Raw genomic sequence first — 12,108 nt, 5'->3', positions numbered from 1 at the left:
ATAAATGTATTTGTAGTTGAGCCATTTGCTCAAGAACCAGAGCTGTAGTCTGTAGCTTTGTTGCTTTATCCTTGGTCTCAGAAGTCTTCTACTGTACTATAGCTATCAGAGCAGGGATTGATGCCTTAAAGTTTGCAAAACTGGAATAAGGAACTATGGAAAGGCACCCCAAAACAAGAGAGGTGGCGCACAGCTTGAACAAAGGCAGTGCTCAGGAAACCTACAAACAGCATCGCGTACAGCAAAGGATGATGGGAAAGTCAGCCGAGCCTCTGAGTTTTTTCACGAGTCGTAAACCCCTTACAGAGCTCCGGGTTTTGCCTCTAGCTCTGGAGCACTCCGCCTCTGCCCTTTAACCTGTACTTCCTCCCTCCCTCCCTTCGCGCCGCGCCGCGCTAGTCTCTTAGCCACTCCGAGGCCACCAGCCAGCCTCCCAAAGCTCCCATTGGGTTGCCCACCCTTTCAGTCTCAGCTCCTCCCGCCAGAGGCCCCGCCTCCCACAAACGAAGCTCTTATTTCCGTTCTTCCGGCGCAGGAGGCCTAGGCCTCCAAATCAGTCCGTACAGTGGCGAGGCAGTCGAGCAACAGGAAGTGGTCGCTCTTTCCCCAAATCCCACTGCCTTGTGGGATCTCGGCAAGTCATCCACCCACCCCCCGCGCCTACGGAAGTTTTCCGGATCCGTCCACCCCCCCCCCCGCCTCCCTCCTAGTGTACGGAAGCTGAGAGGGCCCGCGGCTAGGCATGGCGGCGCACCTTAAGAAGCGGGTTTATGAGGAATTCACGAAAGTGGTTCAGGTAAGCTCTGGCGGGAAAGATCCAGAACCGATCCGGACCAGGGTAGATTATCCAAATCCCAGGCACTTTGCCGGAACAGAAGAGGCTCCATACGCCCGTGTTAAGTGCTGACTTGTTGATGATCTCTGATATTGCAAGTTAGTGGGCGTGTTAGTTTGCAGCCGCTGTTGTCATTAATATGTGAAGTCTGACAGGATTTTTAAAAAATTATTAGGAGAAACAGTGTTTTTTAATTTGCGAAACTGTTCTTATCCGTTATCTCATTTTATTCTCTCACACGACTTTGCTCCATCGCGTTACATTAGCATCCTCGTTTTCCAGATGTGGACATTGAGCCTTCCGGAGGGGTACGAGGATACAGCCAGTTAGCAGCAGAGCCTCTTCTAGCCTCCCCGCACCCCCGTTCCAAAAAAAAACCTCCCAGGGACCAGTTGGAATATACACAAGGTTCTAAGGGGCTGAAAGAAGGGTCTATAGAATTCCTTCAGGCGCAGTCTAAGGCGGGGGTCACAGACTTCATAGGGGAGGAGCTCTCTATTGGTAGAACAGCTCACCTAGGAAGGAGGGCAGTACCTTCCTCACCATGAAGTTGTGACAGGTGGGCAGAGTCCCTGTCAGGAGTCAGTGATGCTCCATGTGTCTCCACGTAGATGTTGCTAGGGTTGATCCTAAATCATCCTAATGTCCTATTTCTCAGATTTTAATGTGTATACAAATTACCTGGGGACGTTGTTCAAATGTCGATTCTATTTGATAAGTCAAGCAGAGGAGGTGAGGCAAGATTCTGCATTCCTGACATGCCCCCAAATTTACACCAGTGCATTGGTTGCATTCTTAGATCCTTAGACTTGTAGAGTGGCAAGGCTTAGAGCATCCAGCAGGATACTGATCCTTAAACATTACATTGATTCATTCATCCAGCATTAAAATATGTTAATACATAATACAAAATATGTCAATACATAATATAAAATTTACAATTTTAACAATTTTAAGTATAAAGTTCAGTGACATTAAGAACATTAGCACTGTTGCACAATGTAATTTCCTCTCTTCCCAACATTCTGTTGTTCCCATTTCCCAAGACTGCTCAGCCCTCTTCCACCCATCCTCACATGACCAGATATGCCATGTGTTCTTGTGTTTGCATATCTCAAAACTCTTGCACTGGTTGTCTCTTCTACACAGAATACATGCCATTCTTCCCTTTCTTTTTGTTCTCCAACCAGTGGACTTAACATTTGTGCTTCAAGACCCAAATGAAACCTCAGTGAGAGCTTAGTCTCTTCTTCACCTGTTTCTGTAGCATTCTGTGGTACTAATCTATTTTTACTTTTCGTTCAGTGCTGCTGTAATTACCGGTGTACCTATCTTCCCACCAGTCGGAGGTCCTTGATGGCAGAGCTAATGCCTGGCTCATCTCCGTGTCCTGGAGATGGACAATAGGGCCTGGCTCACTAAAGTGTTATTGGTGGTTGAATGACAGTTGATATTGGTTGTCCTCTCCCTTATATAATACTTAGGGAAAAAATTCCTAGCTTTTGACCTAACTACAGCTTTGATAAGACTGAAAACTGAGTTTGAGAGGACTAGGATAGAAATGGCTAAGAATTTTAAAGGAAGAGCTAATTTCTTCACTTAATTTTTCATCAGTTGTTAACATAAAGTGATTAAATGAGATCTTAGTGCTTCTGTTCTTTTTTCTCCGCTGAAAAGATGAGGAGGGAGAACTGATATGTGCCTAGCACTTACATATACGTATAATAAATTTATGTTTAATAACAGATGTATTGACTAGCTCTGTGATAATAAAGTATTGGTATGCCCTCCTATAGAAGAAGGCCTTCCCCAGCTAGTAAGTTGTTATTGAACACAAATTCCTCTGACTCCAAAGTCCTTATTCTTTTTATCATGTCATACTGTGTTCTTGTCTAGAACAATTCTAGTCTCTTTTCTATAGAAATGTGAATTTGTAAGGAAGTGATTGCTCAGTACATAAAAATGCACTATTAGGTGGTAAGGAAATTTACTTTATTTTATTATTATTTTTTAATAGAGACAGGATTTCACCATGTTGCCCAGCCTGGTCTCGAACTCCTGGGCTCAAGGGATCCTCCTGCCTCAGCCTCCCAAAGTGCTAGGATTTCAGGTGTAAGCCACTACGCCCATCGGATATTTGTTTCCTTTTCTTCTGTTTTGAGATGGAGTTTCGCTCTTTTCGCCCAAACTGGTGTGCAGTTGCTCAATCCTAGCTCACTGCAGCTTCTGCCTCCTGGGTTCATGCAATCCTCAGCCTCCTGCATAGCTGGGACTGCAGGCATACACCACCACCCCCAGCTAATTTTTGTGTTTTTAGTAGAGACGGGGTTTTGCCATATTGGCCAGGCTGGTCTTGAACTCCTGGCCTCAAGTGATCCGCCTGCCTCAGCCTCTCAAAGTGCTGGGATTACAGGCGTGAGCCACCATGCCCTGTCTGATATTTGTTTTCTAATAAAGAATGGACTTTGGGAGACTGAAGCAGAGGGATCACTTGAGGCCAGAAGTTCGAAACCAGCCTGGGTAACATGGCAAAACCTGTCTCTACTAGAAATACAAAAATTAGCCATGTGTGGTGGCACACACCTGTAATTCCAGCTAGTTGGGAGTCAGGGAGGTGAATCGCTTGAATGTAGTAGGTGGAGGTGGCACACACCTATAATCCCAGCATGTTGGGTGTCAGTCAGAGAATCGTTTGAACCTAGGAGGTGGAGATTGCAGCAAGCCAAGATTGCACCATTGCACTCCTGCCTGGGCGACAGTGTCTTGCTCTGTCTCAAAAAAATGGAGTAGATCCTTTGTGTGACCTCTAAACCCAAAGGCTACCACAATCCTCAGAGATAGGTAGAGCAAAATGTTAGTGTAAGTCTGGGCACCGTGGCTCATGCTTGTAATCCCAGCACTTTGGGAGGCTGAGGTGCGAGGATTGCTTGAGCCCAGGAGTTAAGACCAGCCTGGGCAACATAGAGAGACTCCATCTCTAAGAAAAAAAAAAGTATACCTATTTTACAGAGACATAAACTGAGACTCAGAGAAATTAAATGACTTGCCTAAAGTCATAGGAGCTGGCAAAGGCAAAATTGAGACTCATGGCCTTGTCACCAACCCGGTACTCTTTCTAGTTTATAATACTGTATTTTCCTAAGTCCATCAGCTAAATATATTATTTGGTATAATGGAAAATCATTTCCACCAAATGAGGCAAAGTTAAATTTGCAGATTCTGTGTTTTCAGTTTTCTCTACCCCTTGCAGCCACAGGAGGAAATTGCTACTAAGAAACTCCGACTAACAAAACCAAGTAAATCTGCAGCACTCCACATAGATCTGTGTAAAGCTACCTCCCCAGCAGATGCTTTGCAATACTTGCTCCAGTTTGCCAGGAAGCCTGTCGAGGCAGAAAGCGTAGAGGGAGTAGTCAGGATTCTCTTGGAACATTATTACAAGGTAAGAAAATCTTGGGGATCTGATGGGAGTATATCATGGGAGTTGTATCATGTCTGCAGAATGGTTAATATTACAAATAAATAAGGTATTCATTAGCAAGGTTTTATTGAGTGTCTTCCATGTGCTAGGTGCTATGGATACCGAGATAAAAAAGATACAGATCTTGACCTCAGAAAGTTATACTGTGTATAGTAGATGGAAACAAGACATGTCAATGATAAGGTGCATCATACTGCTGAAGTTACTGTGAGTGCAGTATGTGCAGAGTACAGTGGAAGCACAAAAGAGGAGTTAATATCAATCATGACCCATTCATCTCTGGAATGTGGTCCTGCTGTCCCTTTCCTAATTCATGGCCCTCATATCTAATTGCAGTGGCCCTCTTTTTTAATTAAAAATACATTTTTTTTTTTTTTTTTTTTTTTTGGAGACAGAGTCTCACTCTGTTGCCCATGCTGGAGTGCAGTAGTGCAATCTTGGCTCACTGCAACCTCTGCCTTCTGGGTTCAAGCGAGTCTCCTGCCTCAGCCTCCTTAGTAGCTGGGATTACAGGCACGTGCCACCACACCCTGCTAATTTTTGTATTTTTAGTAGAGACGGGGTTTTGCCATGTTGGCCAGGCTGGTCTCGAACTCCTGACCTTAAGTGATGCAGCCACCTTGGCCTCCCAAAGTGTTAGGATTACAGGCGTGAGCCACTGCGTCTGGCCAAAAAAATTGTTTTTGAGACAGAGGCTCACTGTCACCCAGCCTAGAGTTTAGTGGCACCATCATAGGTCACTGTAGCCTGGAACTCCTGGGCTTAAGTGATTCTCCTGGCTCAGCCTTCCACGTAGGTGGGACTGCAGACGTGCCACTACTCCAGGCTAAGTTTTGCCTTTTTTTTTTTTTTTTTTTGAGACTTGGTCTGTCACTCAGGCTGGAGTATAGTGGTGGCACAATCTTGGCTCACTGCAACCTCCGTCTCTTTGGTTTAAGTGATTCTCCTGTGTCAGCCTCCAGAGTGGCTAGGACCACAGGTATGTGACACCACACCCAGCTAATTTTTTTTTGTATTTTTAGTAGAGATGGGGTTTTGCTGTGTTGGCCAGGCTGGTCTTATACTCCTGACCTCAAGTGATCCATGCACCCTGGCCTCCCAAAGTGCTGGGATTGCAAGCGTGAGCTACCATGCCCAGCCCAAAAATCATTATTATTATTACTATTATTATTTTTGAGATGGGGTCTTGCTTTCTTGCCCAGGCGGGAGTGCAGTGGTGCTATCACGGCTCACTGTACCCTCGACCTCCGAGGCTCAATTGATCCTCCTGCCTCAGCCTTCTGAGTAGCTGGGACTACAGGCATGTGCAGCATGCCTGGCTAATTTTTGTATTTTTTTTTTTTTTGTAGAGACAGGGCTTTGCTATGTTGCACAGGCTGATCTCAAATTCCTGGGCTCAAGCAATCCACCCTCCTTGGGCTCCTAAATTGCTGAGATTACAGGTGTGAACCACCACACTCAGCCTCCAAATTGTTAAGCTTATGGAAAAGTAGATAAAATACTATAGTGGCCTACCAAATATCCATTCCTAGAATTTAACAGTTATTAGTATTTTGCCAAATTTGCTCTATTTTTTCACTGAATTTTATTTTGTTATTATTTTTTTTGAGATGAGTCTCACTCTGTTGCCCAGGCTGGAGTGTAATAGCACTCCTGGGTTCAAGCAATTCTCCTGCCTCAGCCTCCCAAGTAGCTAGGACTACAGGCGTGCGCCATCACGCCCAGCTAATTTTGTATTTTTAGTAGAGATGGGGTTTCACCATGTTGGCCAGGCTAGTCTCGAATTCCAGACCTCAGGTGATCCACCTGACTTGGCCTCCCAAAGTGCTGGGATTACAGGCGTGAGCCACCGCGCCCAGCCTTGTTTTGTTGAATTTTTAAAAAGATATGTCATTTTTTTCTAATTATTTCATTACATATCTATTAAAAAGGGATACCTTTTTGTTGTTTTCTTTTCTTTTCTCACTGCTATGAGAAAGTAGAGGGACTTTTTATTTTTTAACATAGCCACCTAACCCTAATGAATAAAGTTAAGTAATTCTTTAATGTCATCTAAGAATTAGTTGATATTTAGATTTCTCTAGTTGTTCTCCCAATACCTTTTTATAGTTGATGTATTCAAATCAAAATGCAAACCAGGTCCCCACATGGCATTCAGTCTTTTTAAAAAATCTACAACAGTTACTATTTTGGTGACATTGATTTGATGAAGAAACTGAGACAGTTCTTTTGTAAAATGTCTTGTTTTCTGAATTCATTTACTTCTTTAAGGATTAACTTGTTCCTCTGTTCTCTGTATTTACTATGAACTGAAAGTTAGATCTATAGGCTTTGTTAGATTTAAGTTAAGCATATTTTTCACAATTTTAAGACTATGTTATAAATGGTGACTTGTACTTCATATTGCAACTATCAGCATGCAAATGTCACCGTTACATTGAGGTCTTCCTTTACCCTTCTGTTTCATATCGAAACTGCCTATCCCCACCCCGCACTTCCTAGTCCCCTTCCTTGATTTTGTTTTCTCCATAGTAATTACCATCTTCTAATATTCTCTATAATTTCTTGTTAATTATGTTCCTTGTCCATTTCCCCATGCAGGAACATAAGCTTCCCTTGAGCAGGGATTTTTATGTTTTTTAATTGTTGTTTCTACAGAATCAAGAACAGTGCCTGGTAAAATAAATATTTGTTGAATGAGTAAGTGAATTAATTGATGCTTTTGTGATACATTTTACTCAACAAATATATATCAGACTTTGTTCTGGGCACTGGACGGTGTCCATTAGCACAATTGTTAAGTCTTATGCGTTGCGATTGTTTGCCATATGTGTCTATCTCCTTCAGACTTTGAGCTCCGTAAATTCAGAGGCTGCAGATCCATTAGTCTCTATCCCAGTGCCTGGCAGGTTCCTAGGAACATTGAAGGGACATTATAAATGTTTCACTTACGTTTTACATGAATAAAATCAGGCTTTCTTTTTTTGTTGTTCTTTTCTTTAAAAAAAAATTTTTAAAAATCATATCTATCTATCTAGAGACTGGGTTATGAGACTGGCTAATTTTTGTATTTTTGATAGAGATGAGGTTTCACCATGTTGCCAAGGTTGGTCTCAAACTCCTGGGCTCAAGCGATTCACCTACCTCAGCCTCCCAAAGTGCTGGGATTACAGGCATGAACCACTGTGCCTGGCATCTTTTTGAGTGTTGCTCTGTTGCCCAGTCTAGAGTGCAATGGCGTGATCACTGCTCACTGAAGTCTGGACTCCCAGGCTCAAGCCATCCTCCCACCTCAGCCTCCTGAGGAGCTGGGACCACAGGCACATGCCACCACTCCCAGCTAATTTTTTCTTTTTAAATTTTTTTGTAGAGATGGAGTCTCTCTGTGTTGCCCAGGCTGGTCTCGAATTCCTGAGCTCAAGCAACCCTCCTGCTTGGCCCTCCCAAAGCATTGGGATTACAGGCGTGAGCTACCACATCTGACCAAAATCAGGATTTCTGTTCTCAAGAAGTTTTCGATCTCTCAGTGATCTATTTTCTGTTAGTCTTTTTCTTAGCAATATCTACCGTTATTATTATATTAAAGCTCTAGTACCAATAATCATCTATAATAATACTTCTTAGAGCAGTTGACATTATATTGCTTGTTAGAGTTTGAAAGCACTTTCCATATGTAATATTTTATTTAATCCTGATGACAGCACCATTGTTATCTCTAAATTCCAGATATGGAACTAAGCTTAGAGCTGTTTAGTATCCAAGGTCACCCAGCTAGTAAATGGAAGGTATGGATTTGAACTTGGGTTTTTTTTTTAAAAAACCTTTTGTTATGGAACATTTCAGATATATACTATGTAAGTAGAGAGAATAGTTTAATTAATTCCCATGTACCCATTACCTGGCTTCAAAAATTATCATTTTGTGGCCAAACTTGTTTCATTTTCCCTCTTCCCCAATCCACTTCTACTTCTTTACCCTCACCTTCTCCACCAGATTCTTATGAAAATAAATTCCTGGCATCATATTATTTTAATCATAAATTTTGGTTTATATCTTTAAGTGGTGAAGACTCTTTTTTTATTATTATACTTTAGGTTCTAGGGCACATGTGCACAGCGTGCAGGTTTGTTACATATGTATACATGTGCCATGTTGGCTTGCTGCACCCGTTAACTCATCATTTACTTTAGGTATTTCTCCTAATGCTATCCCTCCCCCAGCCCCCCACTCCCCAACAGGCCCCGGTGTGTGATGTTTCCCGCCCTGTGTCCAAGTGTTCTCACTGTTCAGTTCCCACCTATGAGTGAGAACATGCGGTGTTTGGTTTTCTGTCCTTGTGATAGTTTGCTGAGAATGATGGTTTTCAGCTTCATCCATTTCCCTGCAAAGGACATGAACGCATCCTTTTTTATGGCTGCATAGTATTCCATGGTGTATATGTGCCACATTTTCTTAATCCAGTCTATCGTTGGTGGACATTTGGGTTACTTCCAAGTCTTTGCTCTTGTGAATAGTGCCGCAGTAAACATATGTACACATGTATCTTTATAGTAGCATGATTTATAATCCTTTGGGTATATACCCAGTAATGGGATTGCTGGGTCAAATGGTATTTCTAGTTCTAGATCCTTGAGGAATTGCCATACTCTCTTCCACAATGGTTGAACTAATTTACACTCCCACCAACAGTGTAAAAGTGTTCCTATTTCTCCACATCCTCTCCAGCATCTGTTGTTTCCTGACTTTTTAATGATTGCCATTCTAACTGATGTGAGATGGTATCTCATTGTGGTTTTGATTTGCATTTCTCTGATGACCAGTGATGGTGAGCATTTTTTCATGTCTGTTGGCTGCATAAATGTGGTGAAGACTCTTAAAAAACATAATCTTTTGTCATGTCTAAAAGCAAAATTTAACTCAGGTGTTCTGATGTCAGATCTCAAGCACTTTAACCAGTCCATGCTGCATGCATTAATCAAGTGGACCCTAGCTCCTAAGGAAATGAGGAGGGATGCCAGATGGACCCAGTTCTAGATTGTTGACCATAGTGTTTTTTACCCTTTCTTCTGTTCTATCCAGAAATGTGGTATTTTATATTAATATTTTAGTGGATAAAACTACTCTGGCTTCTGCTTTTTCCTACTTTTTTTTTTGTGATCAGGCATTAGTATCTGAACTTATTTCACATGATTGATTCTTCACTTATGCTACTGTGCTAGTAGCTATGGAGGATGCAGAGCTGTGAGACATGTTCTTTGTCCTTTAGGGGCTAGCAGTGTAGTCGGCAGACCATATATGTAGTATGTAGATAGTAAGTGCTAAAGTTTTCCATTTGCTTATTTTTTCATTTGCTCAGCATGTCTGAATACTTACTCTGTGCCAGGCTTTGTGCTTCATGTTGGTAATAGAGATGTAGATGATGTAATCCCTGATCTGAGTCTTGAATAAATAAGAAATGAATTAATAACAATACAGTGTTTCAGGTCTTATGAAATCTGGGGTAGGTTATAATATGGCCTCAAAGAAGGGGGCGATTAATTATTGGAAGCAGGGATCCAGAAGTGCATTATAGAGTGGTAGCGATGCTTGAGAAAAGTCCTAGAAATAGATTTTGGCCATTTGGAAGACAGGGGGAAAGACATTTTAGTTGTGAGCAACCGTGAACATGGGCATGGAGATGTGAGACAGGCTATCACATTAGAAGAAATGCAGCTAGTTTGGCTGGTGCAGATTTTAGGTTGGGAGCTCATCAAGAGATAAGACCAGAAGATTTGGAAGGGATCTGATTCTAAAGGGCCTTGTATTCTACCTTGTCAGTTTTTGTTTTAGAAATGTCACTCTGAGGGGAAGTATGGCGGATAAAGGAATTGGATGACTGGAGTTAGAGTGACCAATTAGAAGACTGTAAGTTTGGGGAAAGTTGATGAAAGCCTGAACCAAGACAGTTTTAATGGTCAGAAGAAACAATTATTAGAGAAGGCTTCCCTGGAGGTAATTCTGTTTTTAGCTCAGGTGTGAAGGAGATCATTTATGTGTCATAGTAGAAGGAGTGCTAAGGGATTATTTCAGAAAGTAAAAGAACTTGAGTAAAGTATCCAAATGGATAAGGAATGTCACTAGGTCAGATGGTCAGATGCTCTCTTATCTCCTTTTTTTTTTTTTTCATTTACATTTATTTTCTTTCCCCCCACTTTTTTCCCTTTTTTTTCCTAACAAGGTCTCACTCCAGGCTGGAGTGCAGTGGTGCTATCATGGTTCACTGAAACCTCCACCTCCCAGGCTTATGCAATCCTCTCACCTCAGCCTCCTAAGTAGCTGGAACTATAGGCATGTGCCACCATGCCTGGCTAATCATTTCTTAATTGTGGTAACAATTAAAATTTATTATCTTAACCATTTTAAGTGTGCAGTTCATGTGTATTAAGTACATTCATATTGTTATGCAGCCATCACCACCATCCATCTCCAGAACTCTTTTCATCTTGTAAAACTGAAACTCTTTCCCCATTAAACAGTAATCCTCCATCACCCCCACCTCCAGCCCCTGGCAACCACCATCTACCTTTTTTTTTTTATTATTATTTTTTTATTTTTTGACACAGAGTCTCACTCTGTCACCCAGGCTGGAGTGCAGTGGCGTGATCTCAGCTCACTGCAACTTCTGCCTCCTGTGTTCAAGTGATTCTCCTGCCTCGGCCTCCCGAGTAGCTGGGACTATAGGCGTGCACCACCATGCCTGCCTAATTTTTGTATTTTTGGTAGAGACAGGGTTTAGCCATGTTGGTCAGTCTGGTCTCAAACTTCCTGACGTAGGGTGATCTGCCTGCCTTGGCCTCCCAAGGTGTTGGGATTACAGATGTGAGCCACTGTGCCCGGTCTCATTCTACATTTTGTCTCCGTGATTTCAACTGCTCTAAGTACCTCATATAAGTGGAATTATAAAGTATTTGTCTTTTTGTGCCTGGCTTTTTTCACTTAGCATAATATCCTCTAGGTTTATCCATGTGTTAGGCTATGTCAGAATTTCCTTCTTTTTTAAGGCTAAATAATATTCCATTATGTGTATATACCATATTTTGCTTATCTATTTATTTGCCAATGGATACTTGCATTGCTTCCACATTTTAGCTGTTGTGAATAATGCTGCTATGAACATATTTGTCCAAATATTTCTTCAAGACCCTGCTTTAAGTTTTTTTGAGTATATACCCAAAAGTGGAATTGCTGGATCATATCTAATTCTATTATTAATTTTTTAAGGAGCCACCATACTGTTTTCCTACACTTGATCTTAGCCAAAAGGCCCAGAAGCGATTTCCATCATACTGTTTTCCACAGTGGCTTTGCTGTTTTACATCCCCACCAGCAGGTCACAAAGATTCTAATTTCTCTACATCCTTGCCAACACTTGTTTTCTGTTTTTTGATAGTAGCCATCTTAACGAGTGTGAGATGGTGTCTCATTGTAGTTTTGATTTGCATTTCTGTAATGATTAGTGATGTTGAGCCTCTTTTCATGTGTTTATTTGGCCATTTGTATATCTTCTTTGGAGAAATGTCTATTCAAGTTCTTTGCCCAGTTTTGATTTGGGTTGTTTCTCTTGTTCAGTTTTGGAATTGTTAATATATTCTGCTACTAATTTCAAATCAAGAATCTAACTTTACAACTTAAAGAACTAGAAGAAGACTGGGGCATGGTGACTCACACGTGTAATCCCAGCACTTTGGGAGGCCTAGGCAGGAGCCCAGGAGTTCAAAACCAAACCGGCAACATAGTGAGACCCTGTCTCTGT

The 12,108-nt window shown here is 41.8% G+C and overlaps 1 protein-coding gene across 1 annotated transcript in view; it reads left to right on the top strand.

Moving 5' to 3' along the window:
- Positions 1 to 405: 405 nt before the first annotated feature.
- Positions 406 to 12,108, top strand: part of INTS4 (integrator complex subunit 4) — a 123,059-nt gene continuing 111,356 nt past the window's right edge. Inside the window, exons 1-2 of the mRNA XM_031016212.3 lie at positions 406 to 796; positions 4,086 to 4,277. Coding sequence (XP_030872072.2) covers positions 743 to 796; positions 4,086 to 4,277 — 246 coding nt within the window. The 5' untranslated portion in view covers positions 406 to 742. The remainder of the gene's footprint in view (positions 797 to 4,085; positions 4,278 to 12,108) is intronic.

The sequence above is a fragment of the Gorilla gorilla genome, chromosome 9 (assembly GCF_029281585.2).
Source record: "Gorilla gorilla gorilla isolate KB3781 chromosome 9, NHGRI_mGorGor1-v2.1_pri, whole genome shotgun sequence".
In the NCBI taxonomy this organism is placed as follows: Eukaryota; Metazoa; Chordata; class Mammalia; order Primates; family Hominidae; genus Gorilla; species Gorilla gorilla.
Note: the sequence above shows the minus strand (reverse complement) of the source record. Positions and strands in the feature narration are given on the sequence as shown.